The sequence below is a fragment of the Diceros bicornis genome, chromosome 32 (assembly GCF_020826845.1).
Source record: "Diceros bicornis minor isolate mBicDic1 chromosome 32, mDicBic1.mat.cur, whole genome shotgun sequence".
Taxonomy (NCBI): domain Eukaryota; kingdom Metazoa; phylum Chordata; class Mammalia; order Perissodactyla; family Rhinocerotidae; genus Diceros; species Diceros bicornis.
In genome coordinates this window covers 20,807,389-20,822,809 of record NC_080771.1, presented here as the reverse complement: position 1 = coordinate 20,822,809, position 15,421 = coordinate 20,807,389, and the positions used below count along the sequence as shown (strand labels likewise).

General features: G+C 52.2%; 1 protein-coding gene across 2 annotated transcripts; it reads right to left on the bottom strand.

Moving 5' to 3' along the window:
• Window positions 1-869: 869 nt before the first annotated feature.
• On the bottom strand, window positions 870-11,874 carry VPS4A (vacuolar protein sorting 4 homolog A). Of its 2 annotated transcripts, none has more exons than XM_058528142.1 (11): window positions 11,753-11,874; window positions 7,758-7,869; window positions 7,511-7,658; window positions 6,076-6,134; window positions 5,840-5,959; window positions 5,181-5,337; window positions 4,479-4,627; window positions 4,050-4,131; window positions 3,602-3,821; window positions 2,458-2,598; window positions 870-1,730 (listed from the first exon to the last, which is right to left on the bottom strand). In XM_058528142.1, exons 1-11 carry the CDS (start codon window positions 11,771-11,773, stop codon window positions 1,629-1,631), a joined length of 1,311 nt encoding a protein of 436 aa, XP_058384125.1. In that variant the 5' UTR covers window positions 11,774-11,874; the 3' UTR covers window positions 870-1,628. The 2 variants fall into 2 exon arrangements, with proteins under 2 accessions (XP_058384125.1, XP_058384123.1); XM_058528140.1 differs by having other exon boundaries at window positions 6,076-6,137; window positions 11,753-11,873.
• Between the last annotated feature and the right edge of the window lie 3,547 nt (window positions 11,875-15,421).

The following is a 15,421-nucleotide window of genomic DNA, read 5'->3' as shown; positions in this document are numbered from 1 at the left end:
GCACTGGAGAGGAGCACTGGGCTCGAGCCTTCAAGGAACCAAGCAAAGTTGGCTCAACTCAGCAGATGCTCCTAATAAGATCAAAGAAACACCACAGGGCAAGGCTAAAATGGCCTAAGAGTTGGCCACATAATCAGTTCTGGACCATTCGGGTTTGAAAACAGAGGAATACCGGTTTTTGGAGGGGCAGGAGAGCTAAAACCACCAGAGGCCAGGCCTTTTCTGTGTGTTCATATGGTTGTGGTCAATGTGTGACAGCCTCTACTGCTTCTGCTCCCTGTCAGACAGCATTTCCAGGGCTACCAGCTCTGGAGCTGTGGGTGTCTCACTAACAGGGGTCACAAATTCCAATGGCCACAGGGGCTGGGCAGGCAACACAAATGAGTGACGCAGTCAGTCGCTGTGGGGACAGGTGGGCTGGAGAGCATGTTCCTCTTCTGAACAGGGCAGCCCCTGCTCAGCTGCCACTGACAGGCTGCCTCATGGGGATGCAGGCCCAGGGTTACCTAAAGAAATCTGAATCTTTACATCAATTCTTGATTTTAAAATGTTGGCAGTAGATCAAACTACACACAGCTACAGGCCATGTCTGGCCCACAGGCCTCCCAGTTTGCAGCCTCTGATCTGGAGGCTGGACAACAAGAACTGGCCAGGTCCCATAAACACCCCCAGCCACAGTTTTGTGGCCTTGAGGGAAGAAATGTCTGGAGAACAGGCCTGGGAACTGCAGCAGTTGGCAACATTCCTACTTCCTACTCTGCTGAAGAGAAGAGAACAGAGAGAGAAAACCAGAGGGTCTTTCCACTGGAAGCAAGCGTGGCCTTCAAAGAGCCCCAGAGAACAATCAAAGATGAAATCACTCAGGTGGCTCAAGAAGGGAAAAGGATTTATTAGCCCATTTCCAGGACAGGAACCCGGGGGCAGTGGCTGGGTTCAGTGTTCTCACATTCACAGGGAAGAAAAGGCAGCAATGAAACCGCCTGACTGCCTTCACTCGTTCTCATCTACATAGCTTTGTGCTCACAGAAACCATCCTCTCCTCCTGCAGGGAGGACACACGGCCCGGGATGCCGAACTAGGAGGGCGCAAATGGTTGGCCTGACTCAGCCTTTGCAGGCAGCGCTTAGGCTCGACACCCAGCGCATCAGCCATTCTGTTCACAAGGAGCAAAACTTGAGTCTAGAAGGAACGGGCAGCGGGGGCTGGCAAGCCCTTCTGAAGGTCTGCTGCACCAGCCCCACAGTATGGGCTGCTCCCTCTCCTTGACGCTTCCAGGAGATTTTAACTTTATTTATAAACGACAAAAATCCAAGCAGCATTAATTTCGGGGAACAAAAAAAGATTTAAAAAAAAAACAGAGGGACAGGACAAGGAGCATCCAGAAGAGGAAGAAGAGGAGGAAGAAGTGGGAAGAGCCAGTATTCCACCAGGTGCCGAATGTGCTTCTGCGTCTCTGCAGCCAGGGAGGCCCTTCCTTCCTGCTCCCCGCTGGCAGCCAGACAGCAGAGGGGACGCTGTAGTGGCTGTAGGATGAGCCCTGGAGCCCTGTCCGGCCACTGACATGGGGAATGCTATGGATTTACCCCAGTCGACCTCCCACCTTCACCATCACCCGAGTGAAAAAGCTTTTAACTCTCCTGTCCAAAGTCCTCTGAGAATTTCTTCACTTTCAGGAGGTCCTCTGCATTCACGGTGGGCCGAGTGGTGGCCAAAGACCGGAGCATGTCCGACTGAAAGACAAGAGCGTGCAGCTGCAGAGGAGCCAGCCGCAGGTCCTCAGCCTCCCCAAATCACAGACCCATGCAGACGAGGCCTGCCTTCAAGGTCACCCCCTGCCCCAAATGCAGAACTCCCTATGGTTGCCTGGCTTCTGCCTGAATGCCTCCTGTGACAGGGATGCACTTTCCTCTTGAGGCAGCTCATATCATTTCCAGACAGGCCTACTTGCGGTCTGAAAGAATCTAAGCTCCCATCATCTCTTAACTCCTGCGAGAAGCTCTTTCTAACTGCATGCCCACCACGCCGGCCACAATGGCAGACACCTGCCACACAGAACAGGCAAGACCATTGGCAAGACCAGGACAAGGAGAGGTCAAGACTAATCGGGTGAGAGGCTGCCTGTGCAACTGCATCAGATCAAACTGTGCTAACAGACATTTACTGGTTCCTTCTGTGTACAAAACAAGCCAAACCCATGGAATCATGGCGTCACATCATCTGGCCTTGACTCTTCCTGCTGAAGAAAATAAAATGCTAACACTATGGCCTCCATCCTCGGCTCCCACTGAGTCCAATGGCAGGAGCCCCAGCTACCCAGAGCCCCAAAGGCCATTCTCTGTTTAGAAGGAGCCACAACAGCCCAGGACAGAGAAGGGGAGCAGCTTATTTTTACTCTTGGACTCAAGCCACCAATTTTCTGGGCTCTTGTGCAGTCCTCTCTCCCAGCTGGCCACTTACCATGCAAACCACAGGCTCTAAGAGTTTGTCACCTGGGACATCCATCCAAGTCATCTCCATGGCCCCTGGGTCCCCTGGTGAGCATGGGGTCAGGAGGTCATCAATCATAATGCTAGGGTTGGTGCGGGAAGGACCACAGACCTGAAACCAAACAGGAGTTTGACTTCAGGTCAAACTGGCTGGAGGGGTTGCCCCTCAGTGTTTGGGGAAGGGGCAGGATGCCTCAGATCTCTGAAGAGAAGGTAATTGTAGGGTGAGAAGGAATGCCTGCGTTTCTAGGCCATCAGTCTGAGGAGGGATGGGCTCCTCCAAAGCTCTCAGGCTGGGCAGTCAAAGTGGCTCCAAGTCTGATTTCACAGGTTCGTGATTAGCATGCTATTCCACCTACTGTTCTCCAGAATCTCAATTTGTGGCCCAAAATGCCTTGATATCTTTCTCTTCCTCATTAATGCCATTAAATCTCGCCACAAATGCAGTGACATCAAAAATGTTTTTCCAACCGAAGTCTGCTCCATTGGCAACATTCCCCCAAATATCCCCAACTCTTAACTCAAATGCAACCTGCCCACCCACCTCCAAACCTAGGAAACACCAGACCTCCCTCCCCTACTCTCTTCTCCCTCATCACCCTCCAGGAAATGAGTCTTTACATGTTTATTGTCTGTCTCCCCCACTACGAAGGAGGCTCCTGGAGGGCAGGGCTTTTTGTCTGCTGTGGTCACAAATGTCTCCCCAGCACCTAGAACAGTGCCAGGCACATAATAAGACCCTCGGCAGACACTCGACAGAGTGAATGGATGTCCTCCTTACAGTGTGTGACTTGGTACCCACCAGTTTCAGATATTGAGTAGGGTCCACCACACACAACAGCACAGCGCTGACTGCAGGGTGGCAGAGGGGACTGGCATGGCACCCTGTCCTCTAGTTTCACACAACCCGAGGCAGTCACACTCAAGGAAGCAGAACTGCAGGGAAGGGAGAGCAGGTGCAACCCCAGCCCCTAGCACCAGAGGGCTCACTTCACACTTGCCCTTGGTTTCCAGGAGGCCCAAGATGTGTCACCTGAGCAGCTGTGGAGCCAGCAAAGAAAGCCACTACCCCTTTCCTGTGACACTTTCTAAGCCATCCTTGCTGGTCCACTTGCCTTTTTGAAGTGTGTTGCTGACTGTACTTTTCTAACAGGCTGCATGAGGGAGTCCCGCACGATGACGCTAATGTCTGCGCCGGAGTAGCCTTCCGTCTTCCGGGCCAGCTCCTGGATGTTGGCATCCGTAAGGTTGTGGGGAGTGCTCCCCAGATGCAACCGGAACATCTGGGCGCGGGCAGCCTCCTCCGGCAACGGGATGTAAATTCGCTTTTCAAACCTAGAGAGCCAAGCACACGGAGGGGACTTGAGAACAGATGGCGGAATGGTCTCAATGGAGAGGGGCAGTGGGCCCCCCAGAAGCCACTTTACTAAGGGCTCTGCTCACCATGCAGACATGGAGAAGCCTCCAGAGAAATGGGGTCAGGCTGCACCCCCGACTGCTAGCAGCAGGTTGACCATGGCTGGAGAAAGACCTTGGCCCCTGGCTCCTACTAGGAAGACTCACCTCCTTCTAATGGCCGAATCCAACACCCATGGGATGTTTGTGGCACCAAGAACCAGAGTCCCATCGTTGTTGTTCCCCACCCCTGTGGAGAAAGGGAACAGATGCTGACCTGCAAGGATCAGTCAGAACCTGCAGGAAGGACTCGGAGGCTATGTGTCCTGAACTAGCGCCATCCCTGTGCCACCACCAGCAGGCCCCCAACTGGCTTTGCTGTGGCAAAGAGCCCTACAGGCCTGCCTACCTCGGGAGGGGCGCGAAGGCCACAATAACCTCTCCAAACTGAAGGCATGAGATGGAGCTGAGAATTACTTCTCTGATATTTCCCTCTGCCCTAAGGACAACTGAATCCAGCCACAGCTAAATAATGAAGCCCTGGGCTGGCCTTAGGTGGACCAAGAACCAGGGAGGGGACCTGGCACCAGCACGCACCCTGCATCTGGACCAAGAACTCCGTTTTGATCCTTCGGGCAGCCTCGCTCTCGTTTTCATTGCGGGATCCACAGAGGGAATCCACCTCATCGATGAAGATGATGGAGGGCTTGTGCTGCCTGGCCAGCTCAAACAGGTTCTTGACTAGCCTGTAAAGGTGAGAAATGGGGTTGAGATCTGGAAACCCACATACATGCCCAGTCAGGGTCCCAGTCACTGCTTCTCTCCTCTCAGCCTTCCCACGGGGAGGTCAGGACTATAGTCAGGCTTGGAATTCAGAAAAAATGGTGGTAACAAACCCTCCGACAGCACTGTACCAAGAGGATCAGCTTCAAATCTTGGTAGCCCCATCCCTTAGCTCTGGACTTAGGACAAGTCACTTCCCTTCCTCTCAGCCTCAGTTTCATGATCTGCAAAATGGGAGTCAGTGTGGGGAACAGTTAACTATAGAAAGTCCCCACAGGGCACACTCACCTGGTACCCAATTACTGTGGGGGCCTTTCCCTTCCTTCACGAGGACTCATCTCTCCCAAGTTCCTTTTCAATTTGAGCTGTTTGTCAGGACAGTGTCCCACCTGAGAAGCTAGCAAGACACCCCTCTCCTGGCTACTTTTCCCTGACGTCCAATGCCAAGGGCAGGGGAGCTGGACCACGAGCAGCTGCTGGGGCTGCCAGCAGAGCAGGGTCTGGCGGCTGACTTACTTCTCACTCTCCCCCAGCCACTTAGACATCAGGTCTGAGGAGGACACAGAGAAGAAGGTGGAGTTGTTGGCCTCTGTTGCCACCGCTTTGGCCAGGTAGGATTTCCCTGTGCCAGGGGGTCCAAAGAGCAGTATCCCTCGCCAAGGGGTACGCTTGCCTACAAGAAAGAATAAACTGAAGTGAGCATCCTCCTGACTAGGGAAAGGAAACAGAAAAGAGCAGAGGGGCCTCAGTCACTGTGAATAGTCAGAAATGAAAAGTTCTGCAAGACAACTGATTCTAGGAGCAAGGAGTAAAGGAGTAAATGACCTGCTGAGAGCTCGGTCCTAGCCCTGGCTCATGAGCCCCAGGACCTTGCAAAGCGCACTGGCTAACACTGGCTCCTGACCCTAACCACCCACTGGGACAGTCAAGTCAAAGTTCTAGTCACAAAAGTATTTCTGCTGCCAGAGAGAAGCCAAGGAGTGGATGACCGTGATGAGCAGGCCCTCGGGCCTCTCCCAACTCAGAGTGCACGAGAAGGCCGGGCCCTCGCTGCTAAAGGCGAAGGGAGCCGAGTTGCCACTTGCTACTGGACACCTTCAGAGTGGGAGCCCTGAGCTGGCTCCCTTGGAAGCCTCATATTTTTATATCTGGGCCTAAAGCAGCTTGACTCTTACCTGTGAACAAGTGTGGGAATTTAATTGGCAAAATGACAGCTTCTTTGAGGGCCTCCTTGGCCCCCTCCAGCCCGGCCACGTCACTCCACCGAATGTTAGGCTTCTCCATCACCACAGCACCTGCAAGAAGGAGGCAGAGCCTTTGACCCGGAGCCTGACTGATGAGCCTGAGCCGAGCCAGCAGGGGGCCCCAGCCACATCCCACTCCCACTGCCACAGGGCCTCCAGCCTCTTACCCATCAGTTGTTCCTGCAATTTCTTTTTCTCTGGATTATCCCCTTCACTGTCACTATCACTGCTGGGAAAGGAGACAGAAGATGACAGGCTAGAGCAAGAGGCACTTGGCAAAGAGGCTTTCAGAGCAAGGCCAGGCTCAGGCTGCCAGCACGGTGGGAAAGGGACGCTTTCCCTGCTCAACGGTGCTGAGAGACCCACAAACAGGTAGCTCAAGGATGTTAGTGCCACAAGTTACCAGCACTCCCCTCTGGATCCTCCAGGTAACACTCATAACCCATCCTCGTTTCTTCGTGAAGGGAATAAGAAGAGAGCCATGTGTCCTCTCTAGAAGGCTGGTGAGGGACATGTGCTTTGGCTGGACTTTGAGAGCAGTGGGGCGAGCAACTGGAGCTGTCACTGGCCTTTCACATGGACTCAAAGCCAGATAGCAAGTGGCTGCAACTCGGAGAAGAGGTAAAGTTTAAGTCTAAAGGGGAGCACCTGGAAAAGGAACTGTCTCTCATCTCCCCCAGGGCCAGTCCCTATCCGGACATAAGTGATGTGCCATCCTCAAAACTCTCCCAGCCGTCCTGGAGACGCTCGGCCTCCTGCCTCTTCCTCGGTATGTATCCCACTCTGGGGAATCTAAACACGGCGCATCCTCTCCACCCAGGAGCAGAGCCTCTCACCTCTGGTGAGGCGGCTGACACACGACCCACCTGCTGGGGACCCTACCCCCGACCTCCAGGACACCACTGGCCCTTGTGCTCAGCTAACTGGAATCTCCACGGTGGACAAACCACAGATGTGAGGTGAGAGGCTATGGGAGGAACGCCAGCTTTGAAGTCTGAAACAGAGGCCCTGGGTGTGGGTCCAGACCCCATCAAGTACCAGCTCTGGGACTCGGGCAATCTCTGAACCTGAGTCTGCTGCCTCATCCATCAGATGAAGACAAAAACTCTGGTAACAGCAGCTGACATTTATTTAATCCTTACTGCGCATCAAGCTCGATTCTCAGGGCTTTACCCACATCATCTCATTTGCTCCTTGGAGCAAGGGGAGGAGGGAAGTCCCACTCTCTTCCTCCTCCTACAGATGAGGAGGCTGGAGGCACAGGGGGTCATGGCACTTGTCCAAGGTCACAAGGCTAGGAGGTGGCAGAGCCGGGTTATACTGAGAGCCTGGCTGCAGAGTAAAAGGCTCGTAACCTCCACACTGGCTCCCCATCTCACCCACAGCTTTTCCGTGCAGATCCAATGAAATGAGGTACATGGAAATATTCTGTGAAGCACCTGACGAAAGCAGCTGTGGGCATTATCACTACTGTGAGTGGAATTCCCCAAAAGGATGGTGCCATGGAAGTCCAAGGCAGCATTAGCACCAAGAATGACACCGACTCAAGAAAAGGGCCCATGCTTGTAGGAAGCCCCACTGGCCCTCCATTCCTGTACTCACCCCTTGCTCTCACTCTGATTCTCTTTGACTGGCTTCTTGCTGTGCTTCTCTTTGTTTCGTAAATAATCTTTCAGCTTCTCCGCCCGGTCTAGGTACTGCATGCACTTGGCTCGAATGCTCTCCTTGGCCTTGTCACTGTGTGTCTCATCTGCAAAAGGGGAACCAGAGAGGGACCCCTCTGAGCCCCCATGTGCCCACCCTCCTCCCGCAGGGGATCTGTGGCCGGAGGAGCCCGTGTGTGACTCACATTTGATAGCGTGTAGGAAATACTCCACAGCATGCTGGTAGAGCCGGAGCGCCTCCTCGTAATTCTTGGCTTTATCCTCTTCTGTGGCTTTCGTCACCAGATCAATGGCTTTCTGGAAAAGCAAAGCAAATAACTCAGTGCTTCCCAAGAGATCCAGAAAGCCCTTGGGGTCCCAGGCAGCAGGATACACTGATGAGAGTCATTGCCAGGCCTGTGGATTTGTCGGTCGCAGACCATTATGTTTGCCTACTTTTCCAACATCAACTAGAAAGTCCTTAAAAGGAAGCTTTAAAAGATAGCCATCCCTCTTCACAATATGCTCATACAGTTAAAAGCAACCTCCTTCTCAGTCCTCGTTCTGGATTTCAGCAAGTGGAAGCCTGATCAGGTATCTCAGGTTAGGGCTCAAAGGGAGAGTTCATTTTCTATTCCACGGCCTCAAGGGAAAGAGAAGCGGACCTGGACTCAGAGCCTGTAAAAGGGGAAACACAGGAACCAAGTGATTGCCGTGTTGCTCAGCATGGAGGCCAGAAACTGCACCTGACCTCCAGGGCCAGAGAAGAGCCAGCCAACTAGGAAAGTCCTTCATCGATCTGAGAGCTTCTATGAGAGGGACTTAGGGATCTCTACTTCCTTCTACTGGCCCACCTCACTTCTCTAGGCTAAAAGGAGAAGACAGTTTTCCTAAAGTTGATAACCTAGGGAAGGGATGCTGAGACACATGGTTCAATATACCAGTACTCCAGTGAGAAAAGTGCTTGCTTACTCCAGAGGCATATATGTGCTGCCAACTGAGGGGACCTGTCCTCTGGAACCCTCTAAGAACTTTGTGAGAGTGTCTTTGTGAATCTCATAAATCCTGCAGGCCTGTTCTAGACTGAACTTCAAGCATGCTGGATCGCTCAGGCAGCTGCCCCACACCTACATATCCAGTTTTAGAAACCACAGCTTCACTAACCCAGGAAGCGTTACCAGAATCACCCTCCTCAAGCTGAGCCAGCACTAGACACTAGGCAGGCAGAGCTCACTGCAGACACACAGTTCCATCCACAGCAAACAATAAACCTCCTGACCAGCTCTTGGCAGGGCCCGGGCATTTGTGCAGCGCTTCCTCAAATGAAAATAAGTCTCAGAAACACAGACACAGATAGCTCTACAAAACTAACAGTCTGGGCTAGGGTTAGGCCAGGCTGATGTTGAATGAACTCACTGGTTGAACAGATGAGGAAAGGGGCAAGAGTGCTGGCTATTATTTTCAAGCTTCAGCTCCCTCCACTACCTACAAATAGAGAATGGCTGGGAGCCCTGAACTTTCTTGGATGTTGAGCTCAAACACAAGCTTCACTTATCTATTCTCTTCCCCACGACCACCCTTCAGATAAGACATGAAAGGGGTGTTCCTCTCCCTGGTAGCTTTTCTTCTCCAGAACAAACACCCCTAGTTCCTTGGACTTTTTCACTTCAGATGCCTTCTCGCTGGGGTCTGTCCTTTTGAAAGGCAGGACTCAAAACAATACTCCAGATATGCTCTGCCCCTCCTACATGGCAGAGCAGACCCATCCCCTCCCTCCTTCTAGATATTCTATTAATTAATGCACCTAAGAGCACATTAGATCTTTTGAGCAGCCACATACAGTTTTTCACATGCAAGAGGCCTCAGTTGCAATTTGAAGCAGAACAGTTTTGCATAACAGGAGAGTAAGGTGACAAAACTGCCAGCCCTGCCACATCTCTAGTAACACGTATAGCAAAGGATAAGGATGAAAGATTAAGGTAAAGAAGATGTGCGGGCCAGCCCCGTGGCTTAGCGGTTAAGTGCGTGCTCCACTACTGGCGGCCCAGGTTCGGATCCTGGGCACGCACCGACGCACTGCTTCTCTGACCATGGTGAGGCCGCGTCCCACAAACAGCAACTAGAAGGATGTGCAACTGTGACATACAACTATCTACTGGGGCTTTGGGGCGGGGGGGAAAGGAGGAGGATTGGCAATAGATGTTAGCTCAGAGCCAGTCTTCCTCAGCAAAAAGAGGAGGATTAGCACGGATGGTAGCTCAGGGCTGATCTTCCTCACAAATAAATAAATAAATAAATAAATAAATAAAACTGTTTAAAAAAAAAAAGATGTGCTAAGAGAGGAGCTGGCAAACCTTCTGTAAAGGACCAGACAGTAAATATTTTAGACTTTCCTGGCTATACAGTCTCTGTAGCAACTACTTAACTCTGCCTTTGTAGCCCAAAAGCAGCTATAGACAATACATAAACAAATGAGCAGGGATGTGTTCCAATAAAACTTTATTTATAGAGGCTGCCCCATGGTGTAGTGGTTTAGTTCCACGTGCTCCACTTCAGTGGCCTGGGTTCACAGGTTTGGATCCCAGGGGCAGACCTACACCACGCATCAGCCATGCCGTGGCCATGACCCACATAAAAAGTAGAGGAAGACTGGCACAGATGTTAGCTCCGAGCTAATATTCCTCAAGCAAAAAAAGAGGAAGAGTGGCAACAGATGTTAGCTCAGGGCGAATCTTCCTCAATGCAAAAAACCCACTTTATTTATAGACACTGAAATTTGAATTTCATGATTTTCATGTATCATGAAATATCCTTTATTTCTAGCCACTTAAAAATGTAAAAACCTACGACATTACGTTAACTGAAAGAAGCCGGTCCCACAGGACATGTTATATGATTCCATTTACATGAAATGCCCAGAATAGGCAAATCCATAGGTACAGAAAGGAGATTAGTAGTTACCTAGGGTTGGGAGGGATAGAGGGATTGGAGGGTGACGGCTAAAGGGTGCAGGGTTTCTTTTTGGGGTGATGAAAATGTTCTAAAAGTGATTATGGTGATGGTTGCACAACTCGGTGAACATACTAGAAGCATTGAACTGTACACTTTGAGTGAATTGTATGGAATGTGAGTTATATCTTAATAAAGCTGTTTTTTAAAAAAATATATAAAAAACATTCTTAGCTCACAGGCCATACAAAAGCCAGGCAGGTGTGATCTGCAGGCCATGTTTGCTGACCCCTCTGATAACAGAGCAGAGCTTCTGCTGGTGGATGATGGGGTCTGGCTTTGGAGTCCATTCCTAACACAGTACCCCAATTTATTCCATGCCTCTGTTTCTCCTATTTCCTCCACCTAGAGTAACCATCCGTCCTCCACCTCCAGGTATCTGAATGCTACCCATCCTTTGATGGTCTGGCCAAATGTCCCTTCTTCCATGACATCTTGCTTAACTCCCCCAAGCACTGTACCTGTCATCACTTATTGAGCACTTACTATGTAGCAGACACACTGTAAAGAATGCTTTACCTGAATTGCTCCATCTAGAGTCACTGTCACAACAACCCTATATTACCCCAATGTACCGACAGGAAACCCGAGGCTCCAAGATCAAGTAGCTAGCCCAAGGTCACATGCTAGTGAGTGGCAGAGCCCAGATTCAAACCCAGGTCTGAGGCCGGAGCATGTTTACGTCTTCTGGCCCAGCAGGATTGGCAGCACCTGGAGGAAGGGTCAGTCATACGTCCGGGTGGCGCCACCCCAACACCACCCTGCACGATCTAGGGAATGAATGAAGGGTCGTTGGCCGAGAAGAGGAAATCGGAGACCGGGGGAGGTGCGGGGGCTTCCTGGCAAGGAGGCAGGAGGAGGAGGGAGACCGCCCGGCCCGACAGCGGCCCGAGCTCCCCGGGCGGCGCCTGCGAGGCCCGGGTGAGGCTCATGCCTCGGCGGTACCGGGGCACCGGCGGCACGCAGCGGCCTGGGGGCTCGGCCTGGCCGGGGGTGCGGAGCGACGCTCCGGACGGGAGGCGGCCCTCGGGTCCGAGCGCGAGGAAACAGAAACGGACGGAGGCGGCGACAGGGTGGCGGGGCGGGGGCCGCGAGGCCCGGCTCCGAAAGGCCGCCCGCCGGCCCACAGGCCCACAGGCCCCGCCGCGCCTCCTTCCGCCTCCGCAAGCCGGGCCGGGCCGCGCCGAGGTACCTGGAGGGTTGACGTTGTCATTTCATCTCCTGGGTCCGCCCCACACCCCGCGGCGCTGCTTGCGGCCTCGGTCCGGCCCCGGGGAGCCGAGGGGCTAAGTCCGGCGCGGCGAGCCCGGCGGGTCGGCGCTGGGCGCGGGCAGGGCGGCCGCTGGCAGCCGGAGCCGAGTTCGAGGGCGAGCGAGGAGCGCGGCCCAGAGCGGTCGGGCCCGAGCCGCGTGGCTGCCCCCCGGCGGCCACAGCCGGCACTGCAGGCGCCGCTCCTCGCGGCCAGGGGGCGGGCCGGGCGACGGCAGAGGCCGGGGCCGGGGCCGGGGCCGGGGGCGGGGCAGGGTGGGGCGGGGGCGGGGCCAGGAGCCAAGGGAGGGCTGGGGGCGCGGGGCGGGGCCAGAGGCAGGGCTAGGCAGAATCCTCAAATCCTGGACCCTGCTTCGAGTAAACCAGTGCCATAGGGCAGTTTTACTCTCACAATAAGCCTAACTTCCCAGAGCTTTGAGTTCCTGATGTTTAATAGGGTATAATGATAATTATCCACCTTGCCTGCCTTTTGGGGAGAATGAATGAGCTAGCTAATGTAAACACAGTGTACCCCACACTAGGGGCTCTGTCCCTGGTAACTGTTATGGTGATGCCCACTGGCTCTGTCTGAAGCCAGTTTTGTTTTACTTTTTAAACATTAACTCTTCTACATTTCTCCTTAGGAAGGTGATTTTCTTAGACCTCCAAAGCTGGGGGCTTTACCCGGGTGACCTTCGGCATAGATTGGTGGTTCACATTCATTCATTCAACAATATTTAGTAAGTATCCACTATGTGCCAGGCTCTGTGCTAGTTTTTGGGGATACAGCAATGATCGAAACAACTCTAGGGGAGCCTACCGTCCGAGGAGAATGATGGTGTTCATCAGGAGGTAATAAACATGTTGAAGCCTGTGTGTGAAGGCCCATGTGCTATGTGAGCTGCTAACAGGCAATCTGCCCAAGAGGAGATCAGGAAAGGCTCCCGTTTAAGTGGAGGTCTGAGGGATGAGGGGGGAAAGAGCACTCCAGGTTGATGAAACAGCCTGTGCAAAGGCCTTGAGGCTCTGAGGAGGCCAGTGGTGGAACTTAAGAAACTGGAAGAAGGCTCAGATAGCCAGAGAGCAGAAAGTATGTCAAAGTCTGATGTGAACTGATGTCGGGAGTTGGGCAAGGGCCAGGATATTTGACTATGGTAAAGATTTTGGGTTTTATCTGAAAAACAATGGGAAACTATTTTTTTGGATACATGACTGTAGCCCTATATGGAGAACAGATTGCAGGGATGGGGTGGCTATTGCATTTGACGCTATTGCCATAGTCTAGAAGAGTGAGGGAAGCTTGGACTGGGGTGGGGGTAGGGGCATGGAGAAACATACAAAGAATGGAGAGGTTTTTGGAAGACAAATCTTAAGCACTTGGAAATGGATTGGATATGGGGTATGGTGAGGGGCAGGAGGGGACAGAGATGACTCCTGGGTTGCTGGCTTCAGCACCTGGACAGATGGTGTGCTACTGAGATGGAGAATAGTGGACAAAGACTAGGTTTGGGGAGTGGAGGAGTGAGGAAGATATGAGTTTCAGGTGGCTTTGAAATATTAAATGTCAGTTAGATATATGCATCTGGAAGTCAGAAGGAAGCTGAGGGCTGGAGATGCACATCTGTGAGACATCTGGGCATAGGTGGGAATGGAAGCTGTGCGAATGAGGTCTCCTAGGGAAGAGTAGAGTGAGGGTGAGGTGAGGGGAGAGCCTAGGACAGCTTGGAGGTTTGTGGGCTGAGCAGAGAAGGATGAGCCTGCAAAAGAAGCTCAGAAAGACAGCTGGAGAGTTAGGACAGCCAGAAGAGTGTCTTGGAAGTCAAGGAAGGAGTGTCTCGGGGGGTGGGGGGAGGACTGTACCTAATGCAGCTGAGAAGGCAGCAGTGATATGAAAGACACCGACGACCTCAGCCAGAGATGTTTCATTCAAGTGATGGAGGCAGAAGCCAAACAGCAGTGGGCTGGGAGTGAGAGGGTCATGAGGAAATGCAGTCCATGAGGAGGGACAACTCTTTCAAGAAGTTTGGGGCAAAGAAAGGGAGGCCTCGAGCAATAGCTGCAGGAGTTTTGGGTCCAGGAAGGATTTTTTGATGGTTATTAATGGGAGAAGAGTTCAGCATGTTTAAAAAACCAATAGGAAGGATCTAGTAAAGAAGGCTAATCAATGGGAATGTGAGCAAAGCATAGGTCGGAGGACTGACTTTAGACACTATAGTGGGAGGAAAGATGACAGGTGCCTACCTAGGTCGGCTGGAAGGTAACAGGAAGTTGAGAGAGTACATTTGGATGGCTGCTATTTTCTCAGTGAATTAGAAGGAAAGAGAATCTGCTGAGAGAGAGAGAAGGTGGGAGGCCTGGGGTCTGAGGAGAGTAAAGACGGTTTGAAAATCATTTCAAGTGAACCCAAAGTGACCAATGTTAAGGGCTAACCTGGTAAAGGTTGGCAACCTCTATAAATGTATAGAAATGCCAATTTGCCTTGGCTTTTTCTCCCCAGTACTTAGCTACTCAGGTGCAGGGAGATGGCTGGTTCATCCAGGTGGCTACTATGAGCACAGAGCAGCAAGGGAAGTCACCGGCTTGGCAAGTGGGGTACTGTGATGGTAGGCTATGGAATCAGAGCCAGGGAAGGTGGGAAGTGAACAGGGAGAAGGGAAATGAGTCAGTGGGCTAATTGAGGACCCAAAAGGTTGAAGAATAGTCACAGTGGGAGCACGCTGGCGCAGGGTACTTTCGTTCTGATTTTGGAAATGGCTCTGTTTCAGCAATAATGCAGTCCAGGGGGCGACCATGGGAGCAGGAAGATGGGTGAGATGGAGTGAAGGGGCCATCATCGCACACAGGGAGGTTGAGGAACCAAAAGGCCAGAGTGCTGAGCATCCCTGTGGACACTGGAGTCAGGATAATGGCCGGAGTGGCAGGACAAGGCCTTTGATGAGTCTGGGTGAGACAGGTAGGCACGTGCCCTACAAGCCATGGCTTCGCAACTTCTACCCTGAATATTCTGCTCTTTCAGACTCGGACAGAGCTGAGTGGGGAGGCTTTCACTTGCTGTTGTGGCACCTGGTATAGTCACTGTCCTTTTCATCATTGAGAGGGCAAGGCCAGCCTTTCCAGGTTCCTGGCACAGGATAGATACTCACTTAATATCTGCTGGAAGAATTAATAATTAACTTACTAAGAATTAATAAATGATCAAACAAAAGAGAGGGACCCTAACTGGTGGATGAGAGTGAAGCAGAGAAGTTGCGAACATATTAACCCCACATAGGGATGGGCTCTGCAATTTGGAAGATGGAATTCAAGTGAAAAGTCCCTAGAATTAGAAAGAAGAGGGCTGTATTAGTTTGCTAGGGCTGCCATAACAAAATACCATGGGGTGGCTTAAACAATACAAATGTATTTTCTCACAATTCTGGAGGCTAGAAGTCCAAGATCAAGGTGTTAGCAGGGTTGGTTTCTTCCGAGGCCTCTTTCCCTGGTTTGCACATGGCCACACTTCTGCTGTGTCCTCACAGTCATTCCTCTGTGTGCGCCCCAGTATCTCTGTGTCCAAATTTCTGCTTCTCATAAGGACACCAGTCAAGTTGGATTAGGGCCCACCCTAATGGCC